Source organism: Apodemus sylvaticus, chromosome 23, assembly GCF_947179515.1.
Source record: "Apodemus sylvaticus chromosome 23, mApoSyl1.1, whole genome shotgun sequence".
Taxonomy (NCBI): Eukaryota; Metazoa; Chordata; class Mammalia; order Rodentia; family Muridae; genus Apodemus; species Apodemus sylvaticus.
In genome coordinates, this window is record NC_067494.1 from 34,416,815 (window position 1) to 34,433,320 (window position 16,506).

Sequence of the window (16,506 nt, forward strand, 5' to 3'; positions counted from 1 at the left end):
AACCTGGGTCCTCCTGCAAGAGCGGCTGATGCTCTTAACTACTGAGCCATCTCTCCAGCTCCCACTCCTCCCCAAGCATTAAAAAAAAAAAAAGAAAGAGTACATAAAGCCGTCCCTTGAGTATTGCTTAGCCATCCCTGCCTGCTTTGTCCTGCTAGTTGGCTGCCACCTGTTTGTTTTGTGTCCTTTAGCTCAACCCTAAGCATCCCTCCCAGTGTAGAATTTAAAGGGGAAAAGGATGGACCTGGAGAGATGGCTCGGTGATTAAAAACAGTTGCTCTTGAGGAAGGCCAGTGTTTGGTTCTCCAATCCCACCTGGTGCCTCACAACCATTCATCCTCCTCCTGACCTCTGAGATGGTGCACCTATATTCATAACATGCAGGCAGAACATACACATAAAAATAAAATAGGGTTGTTTTTTTTTTTTTAATTTCTTTTTCACCAGGTGATGATGACACACACCTTTAATCTCAGTACTCAGAAGGCAGAGACAGGCAGATCTCTGAGTTCAAGACCAGCTTAGTCTCAAAACGATATAAAACGGTTTAATTTTAATCTTTAAAAAGATAGGTTTTGGGGGTCTAGAGAGATGTCTCAGCAGTTAACAGCATTGGCTGCTTTTCTGTTACTTTATAGAACTCCAATTCCAGAGGACCTAACATCCAGATGGACATACATGCAGGCAAAACATCAAAGTCTTAAAAATATATAGTTCTGGCCGGGCGGTGGTGGTGCACACCTTTAATCCCAGCACTTGGGAAGCAGAGACAGGCGGATTTCTGAGTTTGAGGCCAGCCTGGTCTACAGAGTGAGTTCCAGGACAGCCAGTGCTACACAAAGAAACCCTGTCTTGAGGGGGGAAAAATACATCTGTGTGTGTGTGTGTGTGTATGTATGTATGTATGTACGTATGTATGTATGTATACACACACACATATTTTTAAAAAGATGGGTTTTTAAAAGATTTATTTACTTATTTTATATAGATGAGTACACTGTAACTGTCTTCAGACACACCAGATCCCAATACAGATGGTTGTGAGCCACCATGTGGTTGCTGGGAATTGAACTCAGGACCTCTGGAAGAGCAGTCAGGGCTCTTACCCGCTCTCTCCAGCCCCCTCCCCCAATCCTTTTTCTTTAATTTAAATTTATTTCTTTAAATGCCAACTTAATAGAAAGCTTGAGCATTCCCTCCTCTCCAGCCTTTGAAGTTCCTGCCAGCAGTCCTTCCTGTTCTGCCTTGGCCTATTGTAGCATTGGCTCCACAGGCCAGGCTCGGCAGGCCAGGCTGTCTGATGCTGTGCCTTTGGCCGATCCTTCCCTCACAACTGGACTCCATTCGATGGGAATCTGACCTGTGCTTTCTCAGCAACTCCCACGGGTTGTCAGGCCTGATCACTTGGTTGTGGTGGCACCTGTTGGATTTCTCCACTGTAAAGGGACCTTTTTGAAGTTGTCTGTCACCTGGGTGTCGATTGTTGTCACCCCACAAACCACAGGAATAGCGATCTCAGTCAGACAGGGACATATACCCGAAGACTGATCAATCAGGGCCATAGCTCAGACTTCAGCTCACAAAGGCTAAAACCTCAAAAACCACAGTGAGCTCATCCGCTGTTGCTGGAAGTGCTGCCCAGTGGTCAGCTCTGACCCAAGCCATTTTAGACATAGCAGTTCATATTCACCTTTCATTTGATGGGTCCTACATAAAGCTTATAGTTGTGGAATATCTTATGATTAACAAACCTCTTAACATACAGAATATAACAGTATGTGGTAGCAGGACCCTGCTCTGAGTCGTTATTTTTCTGCGTCAGTGACTGGCAGGCATATCACAGCAACAATATGAACATGAACATGGCACACATGAACAAAATGGCTACAGCTGTGCTAGGGGCAGGCCTCAACGCTGATACTCTAAAACTTTATGCTTCCTGACGATTTTCACCCAACGATTTTAGCAGCTGTTGATCCTTGACGTGTATATATTATTTCCTACCACCGTATTTTTTTAATTATTATTTTAGTTTACTTATTTGAGCCAGATTATTTATTTGAGACATATTATGTCATCCTGGAACTCACTGTGTAGACCAAACTGTTCTGGAACTCACAGAAACCTACGTCCTCCGTCTCTCAAACTCTCTATGATTAAAGACAGAGATCACCATGTTGGGCTTTATTTTTTAATTTCTGAGATGAGGTCTTACCACGCTGCCCAGGATGGCCCTCAACCTGGCCATCCTTCCTGCCCCTGTTCTCTAAGTAACAAGCCTCCCCCACCGCACCCTCTCCAGACCTTTTTATTTCGTTCAGAGCCAGGAGCAGGCTAGGAAGACATTCTACCACAGAGCCTAACTTAACAATGCACTATTTACATTTATATATTTTATAATATATATTTATATTGACTTTCTTAGTTGGGGTTTCTAGTGCTTTGATGAAACACCATGACCAAAAAGTAAATTGGGGGGCTGGAGAGATGGCTCAGCAGTTAAGAACACTGACTGCTCTTCTGAAGGTTCTGAGTTCAAATCCCAGCAACCACATGGTGGCTCACAGTCATCTGTAATGGGATCTGATGCCCTCTTCTGGTGTGTCTGAAGACAGCTACAATGTACTTAACATACATAAAATAAGTAAATAAATCTTTAAAAAAAAAAAAAAGTAAATTGGGGAGGAAAGTATTTATTCTGTTTACACTTCCATATCACAATTCAGTCACCAAAGGAAGTAGGACTGGAACTCAAACAGCGCAGGAATCTGGAGGCAGAAGCTGATACAGAGGCCATGGAGGGGTGCTGCTGATTGGCTTTCTCCTCAAGGCACGCTTAGCCTGTTTCCTTATGGAACCCAAGCCAGCTGAGTGACGGCCCCTCCCCATCAATCACTAATTAAGAAAATGTCTAACAGGGTGTGGTGCTGAATGCCTTTAATCCCAGCACTTGGGAGGCAGAGACTGACATATCTCTGAGTTTGAAGCCAGCCTGGTCTACCAAATGAGTCTGGGACAGCCAAGACTATTACACAGAGAAACCCCATCAAAGAAAAAAGAATATCTTATGGCTAGAACATTTTTTTTCCTCTAAAGATTCATCCATTTTTTTTTAAGATTTATTTATTTATTGGTTTTTTTTTTTTTTTTTGATTTGGTTTTTTCGCCACCACAGCTCGGCGATTTATTTATTTATTATATGTAAGTACACTTTATCTGTCTTCAGACACCCCAGAGGAGGGCATCAGATCTCATTAAGGATGGTTGTGAGCTACCATGTGGTTGCTGGGATTTGAACTCAGGACCTTGGAAGGAGCACTCATTGCTCTTAACTGCTTAGCTGCCTCTCCAGCCCTCATCCATTTTTTTATATGTAAGTACACTGTAGCTGTCTTCAGACACTCCAGAATAGGGCATCAGATCTCATTACAGATGGTTGTGAGCCACCATGTGGTTGCTGAGATTTGAACTCAGGGCCTTTGGAAGAGCAGTCAGTGCTCTTAACCGCTGAGCCATCTCTCCAGCCCACCCCCACCCCTTTTCCCATAGTTTGTTTTTTTCTCATTATAGGTGGTTGTGAGCCACCATGTGGTTGTTGAGACTTGAACTCGTGACCTCCAGAAGAACAGTCAGTGCTCTTAACTGCTGAGCCATCTCTCCAACCCCCAACAGCTGGATCTTAAGGAGGCATTTTCTCATTTGAGGTTCCCTTCTCTCAGATGAATATAGATTGTGCCAAGTTGACCTAAAATTAGCCAGCACAGTGATATACCTCCAAAATTAATTATTTTGTTTTTTTATGTGAGTGATTTGCCTGCATATATATATATAGTGTGTGTGTGTGTGTGTGTGTGTGTGTGTGTGTGTATCTCATACCTGTCAGGAGCTTGAGGCTGTCAGATCCTGGAACTAGGGTTACAGATGGTTGTGAGTCACAATTTGGGTGCTAGGGACGGAACCCCTCTGAGCCATCTTTCTAGCCACATTACTTCTGAAATTCTAACGAGAGACATAAAACACGGTGGCACTTGATTGCAATCCCAGCACCTGGGAGGCAGAGGCTGGAAGACAGAAGTTCAGGATCATTCTTGGCTGCATAGCAAATTCAAGGCTAGCCTGGTCTAAGTAAGGTCTGTCTATGAACGAATTAACACCAACCAACCAACTAAAGAGAGTGACTTGGTGGATCACACTAGAAGTTTTATCTGTTTGTTAAACTTTTTTTTTCCTCTGTAAAAATAGTTTCTTGGGGCTGGAGAGATGGCTCAACAGTTAAGAGCACTGACTGCTCTTCCAGAGGTCCTGAGTTCAATTCCCAGCAACCACATGGTGGCTCTCAACCATCTCTAATGAGATCTGACGCCCTCTTCCGGTGTGTGTGAAGAGAGTATACTCACATAAAATAAATAGATCTTTTTAAAAAATTATATTTTTTGAGGCTGACGTCAAATGCCAACACAAAGGCCGGAGGGCCTGAGTTTGACTCCCAACACCCACCACAGAAAAAGCCTGGGGTAGGGGGAGCAAGGGAACAGCCAGGACTTGTTAGCCATCTAGTGTAGCTAAATTGGTCGCCTCCAGGTTCAGTGAGAGACCATAAGGTGTCTCAGCAGGCAAAGTGTGAGTACACTGTTGCTCCCTTCAGACACCGGAAAAGGGCATCAGATTCCTTTACAGGTGGGTAGGAGCCACCATGTGGGTGCTGGGATTTGAACTCAGGACCTCTGGAAGAGCAGTCAGTGCTCCTCACCACTGAGCCACCTCTCCAGCCCCGCAAAGGTGCTTTCTACTTTGTGGCAGGATACACCCGTTCCCCCACAACACAAAGTAAAAAAAAAATTGAGTATAAATAAATGTGTGCCTGAGGAAGACCTTCATGTCATCCTGCGCGCGTGCGTGTGCACACACACACACACACACACACACATACAGGCTCGCGTATTGTTTTGTTGGTTGCATTTTATTTGGAGATCGGGTCTCATTAGTCCCCTAGCTGTCCTGGACTCATTCTCCCAGCCATGTTGGCATTGAAATTGAGGGCATGGGTTGCTTCTGCCTCCTGAGGGAGGGCTGGAATTAAAGTCACGTGATTTTAATCCTGATTTTTTTTTTGTTTGTTTGTTTTGTTTTTTCGACACAGTTTCTCTTTTTCTGATTTTTTTTTTAAGATTTATTTATTGTTATATGTTCAGTACACTGTATCTGTCTTCACACATCAGAAAAGGGTGCCAGACCTCATTACGGATGGTTGTAAACCACCATGTGGTTGCTGGGGTTTGAACTCAGGACCTTCAGAACTGCAGTCAGTGCCCTTAACCACCGAGCCATCCCTCCAGCCCGGCTGATTTTGTTTTTAAATAGCATTCTTCTTCATCCCTCATTTACTGGATTTTGTTTTTGTGTCCCTACTCATGAATTCATGAGGTTTTTGTTTTTTTTCTTCTTAAGATGTCTTTTTCCGGGCTGGTGAGATGGCTCAGCAGTTAAGAGCCCCGACTGCTCTTCCAAAGGTCCAGAGTTCAAATCCCAGCAACCACATGGTGGCTCACAACCATCTATAATGGGATCTGATGCCCTCTTCTGGGACATCTGAAGACAGCTACAGCATAGTTACATATAATAAATAAATAAATCTTTAAAAAAAAAAAAAGATGTCTTTTTCCTCGGATCTGTTTTGCTTGCACACATACACCTGTGTGCCATCTGTGTCCAGTGCCCACAGAGGCCAGAAGAGCATGTCGGACCCAGCCACCGTGTAGGTGTTTGGAATTGAGTGTCCAGGTCCTACATAACAGCCTGTGCTATTAGCCACACAGGCATCTCTCCAGCCCATGGAACTAATTCCTTGAAAACCAAGGAAGGGTAAAGAGCCAAGTGTGTAGTGCCTTTGAATGTGAGGTTTGAGAGGGTCCCTTTGAAAGGAGCAGCCTTGGCCCAATCTATGAAACATCTACACACACCTCCACAGTCTACTCTACTTTATGTAAGACCCCAAAAACCGAGGGTGCCCCAGCACCCCACACCCCGGAAGGCGACACCCAAATCACTCGCGAGAAACGGTCTCGATGCAATAGCATGAGGATTTCTTTATTTCCAGAATTCTGAGTTCCATAGCCGTGCACCACGCAGGGTTAGAGGACTATGGACCCCGAGTGCTGAATTGCAACAGCTTTTATAAGTTTACAACAGAGCCTATGAATCACAAACCAATCATTTCTTAGCATGGAGAGCCCTCGAAATGCGAGCCAATTCATTTGTACCACTCCATAGTTTTTAGGCCAATCAGTTTAAATTATCGGAGCCCGCGCTCAGTGGACCAATTCGCTTTCTATGATGTCTACAGCTGCTTGAACTCCTGCTTAGGGGTAATGGCGTAAGTTTACAGAAGATAAGCTTAGCCCATTTCCAGTTACCCTATGGGGCCAGGATCACCTATTCAAGGCCTTTCTGCTAGGTCTAAACAAAGGGCGGGCTCTCGAAAGTGACCTTTTACCTAGTTTCTAACAAAGCGAGATAGCATTTTAAACTCCTGATTTCTTGGGGGTCGTTAGAGTTAGGCTGTATTATTTTCTATCCTTTCACCTTACACTTGCTGAATACAGTCATTTTTCTCTTCTCTTTTTCCCCCGGTCAACAGTCGGACAGAGAGAGTCAGAAGATGTGAAAGAAAAAGACCGAGCTAAAGAAATGGCGGCCAGCCCCACAGTTGTTGAAGACATCACAAAGGATGAGCAGGAGGAAACACCAGAAATGATTGACCAGGTCCCTGCTTCAGAGAGCAACGTGGAAGAAATGGCGCAGCCTGCCGAGTCCCAGGCTAACGATGTCGGCTTCAAGAAGGTATTTAAATTTGTCGGCTTTAAATTCACGGTGAAGAAGGATAAAAATGAGAAGTCGGATACGGTCCAGCTACTCACTGTGAAGAAAGATGAAGGCGAAGGGGCAGAGGCCTCTGTTGGGGCAGGAGACCACCAGGAGCCCGGAGCGGAGACCGCCGGAGAGTCAGCATCCAAAGAGAGTGAGCTGAAGCAATCCACAGAGAAGCAAGAAGGCGCCCTGAAGCCAGCGCAGGGCAGCACAGAGCTTCCCCTGCAGACCGAATCCGGTCAAGCGGCTGAGGAAGAAGAGGAAGAAGTAGTCAAAGATGAAGGAGAAGAAAAACCTACCAAATCCCCAGAATCTCCGACCAGCCCTGTCAGCAACGAGACAACATCTTCCTTCAAGAAATTCTTCACTCACGGTTGGTCCGGCTGGCGCAAGAAGACCAGCTTCAAGAAATCCAAGGAGGATGATCTGGAAACTTCGGAGAAGAGAAAGGAGCAAGAGGCCGAAAAAGCAGACGAGGAAGAAGGGGAAAAGACAGAGCCAGGCCCAGCCTCGGAGCAGCAGGAGCCCTCAGAAGGCCCAGAGCAGGCCAGGTTGTCGGCAGACTACGAGAAGGTGGAGTTGCCTTTGGAAGAGCAGGTCGGCGACCTGGAGGCACTGTCTGAGGAGAAGTGTGCTCCTTTGGCAACGGAAGTGTTTGATGAGAAGATGGACGCCCACCAAGAAGTTGTTGCAGAGGTCCACGTGAGCACTGTGGAGAAGACGACAGACAAGCAAGGAGGAGGAGGAGAGGTGGAAGGGGACGTGGTGGTGGAAGGATCGACAGAGTCCTTGCCCCCTGAGAAACTGGCCGAGACCCAGGAGGTCCCCCAGGACGCCGAGCCTGCCGAGGAGCTGATGAAGAGCAAAGTGTGTGTCTCTGGAGGTGACCATACTCAGCTGAGAGATCTAAGCCCTGAAGAGAAGATGCTGCCCAAACACCCGGAAGGCATTGTCAGTGAAGTGGAGATGCTGTCCTCTCAGGAGAGAATCAAGGTACAGGGAAGTCCCTTGAAGAAACTCTTCAGCAGTTCAGGCTTAAAGAAGCTCTCCGGGAAGAAGCAGAAGGGGAAACGAGGAGGCGGGGGAGATGAAGAGATGGGAGAAAGCCAGCAAATCCAATCCGAGTCCCCAGAGAGCGCTGATGAGCAGAAGGGAGAGAGCTCAGCATCTTCCCCTGAAGAGCCTGAGGAGATCACGTGTCTGGAGAAAGGGCCATCGGAAACACCCCAGGAAGGGGAAACTGAGGAAGGAGCTACTTCCGATGGAGAGAAGAAAAGGGAGGGGATCACCCCCTGGGCATCCTTCAAAAAGATGGTGACACCCAAGAAACGGGTCCGTAGACCTTCTGAAAGCGACAAAGAGGAAGATCTGGAGAAGGTCAAGAGTGCCACCTTGTCCTCCACGGAGAGCACGGTGTCGGAAATGCAAGATGAAGCCAAAGCGGGCAGCGAGGAGCAAAGGTCGGAGGAGCCGAAGCGCAGGGTGGATACGTCAGTGTCCTGGGAGGCGCTGATTTGTGTTGGATCGTCCAAGAAGAGGGCCAGGAAGGCATCATCTTCCGATGATGAAGGAGGGCCTAGAACCCTGGGCGGGGACAGTCACAGAGCGGAAGAGGCTAGCAAAGACAAAGATGTCGGAGCAGAGGCCCTTGCTGCCAGCGCCCAGGACCAAGACCAAGCGCACGGAAGCTCCTCGCCTGAGCCGGCTGGGAGCCCTTCTGAAGGGGAGGGCGTGTCCACCTGGGAGTCATTTAAACGATTAGTCACCCCCAGGAAAAAATCCAAGTCCAAGCTGGAAGAGAAAACTGAAGACTCCGGTGTAGAGCAGTTGGCTTCCGAGATCGAGCCAAGTAAAGAGGAATCGTGGGTTTCCATTAAGAAATTTATTCCTGGGCGGAGGAAGAAGAGGGCAGATGGGAAGCAAGAGGCCACCACCGCCGTGGAAGACTCGGGGCCACCAGAAAGCAACGAAGACGACCCCGATGTCCCCGCCGTTGTGCCTCTGTCTGAGTACGATGCGGTGGAAAGGGAGAAGATGGAGGCACAGAGAGCTCAGGAGAATGTGGAGCTGCCCCAGCTGAAGGGGGCTGAGTACGTGTCCGAGGAGCTGAGTAAGACTCTGGTTCACACTGTGACTGTCATTGACGGGACCAGGGCAGTCACCAGTGCGGAAGAGCGGTCTCCGTCGTGGATCTCTGCTTCCGTGACAGAACCTCTGGAACACGCAGAGGGAGAAGCAGCAGCCACACCACCTGTGGAAGAGGTCACCAAAAAAGAAGACATCATTGCAGAAGAAACCCCCGCACGCACCCAGACTTTGCCAGAGGGCAAAGACGACGCCCACGACGACATGGTCACCAGTGAGGTGGATTTCACCTCAGAAGCCGTGACTGCTGCAGAAACCACAGAGGCGCTCCGTGCCGAAGAAGTTACCGAAGCATCGGGGGCAGAAGAGACCACAGACATGGTGTCTGCCGTTTCCCAGCTGACCGACTCCCCGGACACCACAGAGGAAGCCACCCCAGTTCAGGAGGTAGAGGGTGGCATGTTAGATACAGAAGACCAGGAGCGCCAGACGCAGGCCGTCCTCCAAGCCGTTGCAGACAAGGTGAAAGAGGAATCCCAGGTGCCTGCAACCCAGACGGTGCAGAGAGCAGGGCCGAAAGGTCTGGAGAAGGTGGAGGAGGTAGAGGAGGACTCTGAGGCTACCCCAGAGAGCCTGGAAGGTCCTGAAGTCACGGCGGCGGCTCTAGACTGTGTCACCCCATGCCAGCCTGTCAAGCTGGCAGAACAGGCCACAGCCCCCGAGTCATCCGAAACCTTGACAGACAGTGAGACAAATGGAAGTACTCCCCTAGCGGATTCAGACACTCCCGACGCGACACAGCCAGACGAGACCATTGAGAGCCAGGAGAGTGAAGCCATTGTCGCCACTGTCAGGCAATCACAGGTCACAGAGGAGGAGGCAACTCCTGCTCAGGAGGGGCCTTCAACACCACCTAACCTCCCAGCCCAGGAAGAACACGGGGCAAAAGCAGGAAGGGATGTTCTAGAACTTACCCAGCAAGCGCTTGCTGCCGGGGCAGTGCCCGTTCTGGCAAAGACTGAGGTGGGTCAGGAGGCTGAGGCTGGCCATTTTGATGGAGAAAAAGTCAAAGACGGACTAGGTGTGAAAGAGCTGGAGGGATCTGTGCACACTGGAGCCAGCAGTCAAAAGACTGCTGACGTGACACGTGGCGGTGAAGCGACGGAAGTGGCGGGAAGTCAGGAAAACGAGAGTGCTGGAGAGCAGAGTCTTAGCCCGGACGAGAGAGAGATGGGAACCGATGTTGAAAAGGAGAAAATGGAGACAGAGACAGAGAATGAAGAACATGAACAGGAAACAGCCCACCCAAAGCCCGTCCTGACAGTTGCCGTGCCCCTCTCAGAGAGCGGGAAGGCCCTGGGCAGCCATGACGGAAGCTCTTCTCTCCCAGACCACGCCAAAGCAGGTTGCCTAGAGGTTCAGGTTCAAAGCTCAGACACAGCAGTCCCTCAAACAGCGGAGGCTGTGAGAAAGGTCGTAGGAACTGTCGCAATTTCAGAGACAGATGAAAGTCTGGACTGTGAAGGGGCGCACCTGTTAGCAGCCGAGAAGTCCCCTGTGCCCCTGGGGCCGGAGTCTCAGGCAGAGTCCATCCCAATAATAGTAACTCCCGCTCCTGAGAGCACCCGACATCCTGACCTGCAAGGAGAAATAGGCGCGTCCCAGACACAGAGATCAGATGAAGATGACAAGCCAGATGCTGGCCCGGATGCTGAGGGCAGGGAGAGCACAGCCAAAGAGAAAGTCCTCAAGGCTGAACCTGAGATCTTGGAACTGCAGGATAAGAGCAGTAAGATTGTCCAGAACGTCATCCAGACAGCCGTTGACCAGTTCGCACGCGCAGAAACAGCCCCCGAAACACGCCCTTCCGATTCCCAGGCGCAGGCTCCTGTGGTGCAGGCTGACAGCCAGGAAGCACAAGAGGTGCTGGACAAGGGTGAAAGCTACCATCAAGTCTCCACCCCAGGCCAAACCCCCAGTGCCGCAGCCCAGGAAGGACTCGCGATTTCTGACGGTTCTGACGGCGTGGGCAAGGCTTCAGAAACGATCAACATGCTTGCAGTGGAAAGTGCCAGAGTCAAAGAAAGCCCTGAGAAGCCGCCTCTACAATCCAAAGATCAAAAGGAACATGCGGCTGACGGCCCCCAACTCCACGGCCTAGCCCAGGCGGAGGCGGGTGCCTCTGCAAACCTAACCAAAGAGTCCCCAGACACCAGCGGACCAAAGCTAACGGAGGAGGGCGATGCCCCGAAGGCAGAGGTCCAGGAGGAAGAAATGAACAAGGCCCAGACAGAAGAGGATCTGCAGGAGCCCAAGGGAGACCTGGCAGAGTCCTAAGACGTTAGGTAGGTAAACTTCCTTCTGGGTGGTTGGTCTTCCTCCATCCGGATTTCCCTGCCCCATCTATGCAATTACATGGCAGATAACAGATTGTATATAGAGCCGGGGCGGTGGTGGTGCACGCCTTTAATCCCAGTACTTGGGAGGCAGAGGCAGGTGGATTTCTGAGTTCGAGGCCAGCCTGGTCTACCCAGTGAGTTCCAGGACAGCCAGGGCTACACAGAGAAACCCTGTCCCGAACCCCCCCACCACCACCACCAAAAAAAAAAAGCAGATTGTAGATAGAACCAACCTTCAGTTGGAAATAATTATCAACTAGAGTTGTATCTAGGGTGGATATGTGAATTTTGTTTTTGTTTGTTTTTTTCCTCTCATCAGAAGCCCAGGTCTTGCTGATGTAATGAAAATAATGGCTTAATTTTGCCGCTGCTGCTGCTGCTGCCGCTGTTGTTTTGAAACGAGGTCTCACTATATAGTCCTGGCTGTCCTGGAACTCACCGGTGTAGACTAGGCCTGCCTCTGCCTTTCTCCCTCCCCAGCTGGGATTAAAGACCTTCGCCATCACACCCAGCTCAGCCAAAGCTTTTAGCATTTTAGTTTAGGGCCTGGAGAGGTGACTCAGTGGTTAAAGTGTATCATTAAGAAAGTGTTCGTTCCCAGTACCCAAGTTGGGCAGCTCACCACCCCTCCAGCTCCAGGGGTCCAGCGTTCTTGTGGTCTCCTAGCCCCTCCGTTAATGTGCATGCTCACATACAGACACGTATTAGAAATCTTTTTTTTTTTAAACTAGCTTATAGCTATTGGGGGGAGGGCATGGGCCCCTGCTCGAGGCAGCATTAACAAGCATTCTTTAACTTTGCACAACTGAACCTGGGACGCGGTGGCAGTGCTAATTTAGCCTTGCAGCAGTATAGTACAATCTGGAACACGCTGTCCTTTTTGTTTTAGCCCAGGCTGGCCTCGGGGGTTGCTTTGTTTTGCCCAGGCTGGCCTTGAGCTTGCTTTGTAGCTAAGGAGAACGAGAATGATACATCATTTCTCAAGTTCTGGGATTACAGGTGTATTGTATTATGTATCCTGCCATGCCTGGCTTTCCCAGAGGCAGAGACTCACTACTGTGTAGCCCAGGCTGGACTTGAACTCCTGATAATGCTCCTACCTTCAGCCCACCCTGTCGTTAGATTATAGTCATGAGCCGCTACGTCTGGCTCTGATAAAATGCGTCTGGCTCTGATAAAATGCGTTTCTCTTCTGTGTGTGGTGCTGAGGTTGGAATTCAGGGCACATTCTAGGCCAGCACTATGACTTAGTTATCAACCTATAAGGACCCCCAACCCACCCCTACTCCCTACCGTGTGTGTGTGTGTGTGTGTGTGTGTGTGTGTGTGTGCGCGCGCGCGCGCGCGCGTGCGCGCGTGCGCACGCGCGCGAGCGGTACATGTGTGTTAAGTTTGTGCAGTAAACCTGAGCTGTCTAGCCAACCCCCTTCCTCCTTTAATGCAATTAGATGCCAGTGTCCCACAGTCCCCCATACTCAGACCTCCCATGCCCAGAGCCCTCCATACCCAGAGCTCCCCATGCCCAGAGCTCCCAATGCCCAGAGCTTCCCGTACCCAGAGCTCCCATACCCAGAGTTCCCCATTCCTGTGGCTCTCGGCAGTTATTCTGTTGTCTGTAGAATGAGGGAGGAAAGGGGATTTTTATCTCTTCTCTGTCTTCCTTCTCCAGTTGCTCATTGTATATTTGTAAGACCAGAATGTGAAGACAAGTCACGGAACAAGATGCTGCTGTTGGGACCTTGAGACCAAGATTTCAGAGCCCTTGAGATCCAGAGAGCGGAGCCGTCCAATGATTTCAAACCCTGTAGAGCACCCCGACAATCCTGAGGCCTCATCGGGAGCTAGCGCCAGCTAACATTTCCTCGTTTCAAGACTGCCTACCTATGCTTTGCCCCTTGTCGTACGTGTATTTCAGATTTCAGGTCCTGCGTTCTCGGCCTGGAACCAATGTCGGCAATACCTAGTTCCACTTCTCTGACTCGGGCATCTTCCTTTTTGTATTTATATGTATGTTTTACGTAGTCCTCCTCCTGTACCTATTGTATATTTTTTTTTCTAATGTTTAAGCACATGCCTTTTGTATTATGCAATATATAATGGGTGTGCAGCCATAGCAAAGCTTTGAGAAGCCCCAAGCCTCAACTGTGACCTGCAGCAAACAGAAATAACGTTCCTGGCAGGAAGACACAAGTCTTTTTTAAAGTTTACCGATGCTTAGATCTGTGGGCTCGTAGTCCTCTGAAAGTGGTCGTTTACCTATGCACAGAGCTCAGAAATAAAAACTCCATTTTGAAACATCCAGAATTTCCCAATATTACCATGACATTTTTTTTTTTCCTAATCCAGCCCAGGTTGGAAAGAAGTCTCCTTAGTGTCAGATTGAGCCCCATCTCTTAATGATACAGATAGTGTGCCTAAGGCCGTGAGATGTTTCCTAGTGCAGAAGGAATCTGTTGTTACTTTTTGAACTATACTCTTCTATGCTGGACCGAGTTCATATGCAGATGGAAGTGAGTCCCGTTCTTTACAGATGGTATTTTGATAGCTACTGGAGTTTGTCCGTGTTGTTATCTGTGTCCCTTCTTTTAAGAACAATGTTGCATTATGTTCCTTTGGATAAATTGTGATTTGACAACTGATTTAAATAAAAATATTTGCTTCACTTATATCCACTGGTTTGTATTAAACACTGAAGGGTCTAGATCGCATACTTAACTGTAAGATACAGGCAAGGAGAAGACAGTGAGAGAAACTGGAACTTTTCTTACTAGCCACCCCATGAAGACGTTACTTTGTACTGGTTTGTTATAGAATTAGAAGAAGCCATGACAGGAATGGGTTTTGTTGAAGGAAACCAGTATAACCAGGTGTTGGAGCACATACCTGTGATCCCAGCTCCTGCAATGCAGAGGCAAGAGAATTGCTGGAAGTTTCAGATTAGCTAAGAATGACTGGGACTTTATTTTTAAAAGCAAAAAAGACTCAAACAAAACAAAAAACCTGCTGGGCCTGGTGGTACATATGCCTTTAATCCCAGCATTCGGGAGAAGAGGCAGGTGGATCTCTATGAGTTGGAGGCCAGCTTGGTCTACAAAGAGAGTTCCAGAACAAATCTATTCTCAAAAAATTAAAAAAGTTGCTTTTTTTTTTTTTTTTTTTTTTTTTTTTTTCCTAAACGAAATAAGGGTTGGCAAGATGGTTCAAATAATAAAGGCACTTGCAATTCTGGTGAACTGACTTCTGCCTACAGAATGTATGCAGATAAGAGTTTCCTGTAGTTTCTGGATAGTCACTATGGGCTTCCCCAGCATACTACTACCTATGATGTTTCACATGATAATGGCCACACAGGCTCGTGTATTTGAATGCTTGGTCCCTGGTTGGAGGAACTTTTGGAGAAGGAGAAGGAGGTGTGTCACTAAGCATGTGGACTTGTGGGTTTCAGAAACCCACGCAATATTCCAAGTGAGCTCTCCACCTTATAGAGACGTAAGCTCCCAGCTGTGGCTCCAGCGCCATGCCTGCCTGTCTGCTGCCGTGCTCCCCACCTCGACAGTCACCGACTCTCCCTGTGAAACTTCACCAATAAACCTATAAGTTGCCTTGCCCTGGGTGTCTCTTTACAATAATAGAAAAGTAAGACACCAACTAATAACCAGTTATGAATTAGAACCCCTTTCTTCAATTCCCCCAAGAAAGGGTCCCATAGGGTATGCCTCTAATCCTAGCTTTTTGGAAGCAGGGACAGGAATACTTGGACAGGTTGGGAGTCACAGCTAGTCTACTGAGAGCATTTTGCCTCTGGAACCTCATCTGGGATCCTGGAAATCAATGCTTGTATTTTAATTATGCCTACCCACCATCCCCCATCTACAATCAACACTTTCCTCTTCCCATCTTTGTTCTACTCTAACCTTTCTCCTCCGCTCTGGTCTACTCTGCCCTTTTTTTTTGTAATTCATTAATTGCAGTTAGTATTGCCAGTGTACATGGGTGTGGGGCCATCTGCTGGAACTTGACACTTCCAAAGAAAAATGACTCTTTAAGGTCTCTTCTGGAACTGCTGGGCGGGTGGTGGCGCACACCTGTAATCCCAGCACTTGGGAGGCAGAGGGAGGCGAATTTCTGAGTTCGAGGCCAGCCTGGTCTACAGAGTGAGTTCCAGGACAGCCAAAGCTATACAGAGTAACCCTGTCTTGAAAAACAAAACAAATAAACAAGCGCTCTTCTGGGACTGGAGAGATGGCTACGGAGGTTAAGAGTACTTCCTGCTTGCTCTGATTACTTGGGTTTGATTCCCAGCACCTACACTGGACAATTCACAATCACTCAAAACTCCAGTTGCAAAAGATCAAATGTTCTTTTCTAGACTCTGGCAAATGGTGTATATACACAAAAAACATTAAAAATATATCAAAAGGAGAATCAGGAAATGGAGAAATGTCTCAATGGTTAAAAGCACTTTCACTCTCCAGTTCTTGTTACCCACGACGGGTGACAACCATCTGTAACTTCAACTTCAAGGTATCTGATACCACCTTCTGGCATCTACCGGTACCTGCACACATGTGCACAGACATAACACATGCACGTAAATAATTTTATTGTTTTAGCGAACCAACAAAGTACTGATTGTGTCCTAGGAATTGAGAAGGTAAAGAATTAAGTTCTGCATTAGTAACCTGGCCACAGAGGCATTGTGGGGTGTGAAGCTGTGATTTGGGAAAGGCCCAATCTGAGATGTCCATGAGATTTTCTGAATTAGTTGTCTCATGACTGTGAGCAGATATATGACACCAAGAAATTTAAGGGAGGAAGGATTGTTTCCCTTACAGTTGAGTGTGGTCTGTCCTTGGGGTGTGGTGGGACAGCTAGTTACCCTGTGGCTGTAAGGACTCAGCAGTTGGCAGCTGGATACACTGTGGGCATCGGAAGCTAACTAGTGCTTAGCTAGCTTCTCTCTTCTTTCTTCAGGCTACAATCCCAATCACTGAGACGACACTGCTAATAATACTCAGGGCATTCTCCAGCAAGACTAGAAATTCCCTCAAGTCCAGCCAGACTGCCAGTATTCATCTTTAAAATATCCAAGAATAAAGCAAATGTAGAAACCAGCAGCAGGATATATTGGTCTCATAAACAAAAGAGAATTTGG

General features: G+C 48.0%; 1 protein-coding gene across 2 annotated transcripts in view; it reads left to right on the plus strand.

Annotated features, from left to right (window-relative positions):
• Akap12 (A-kinase anchoring protein 12) overlaps positions 1-14,019 on the plus strand; it is a 61,587-nt gene extending 47,568 nt beyond the window's left edge. For both annotated transcript variants that reach the window (XM_052169570.1, XM_052169571.1), the window contains 2 exons: positions 6,638-11,297; positions 13,021-14,019. In XM_052169570.1, coding sequence (XP_052025530.1) covers positions 6,638-11,289 — 4,652 coding nt within the window. In that variant the 3' untranslated portion in view covers positions 11,290-11,297; positions 13,021-14,019. The remainder of the gene's footprint in view (positions 1-6,637; positions 11,298-13,020) is intronic.
• The last annotated feature ends 2,487 nt before the right edge of the window (positions 14,020-16,506 follow it).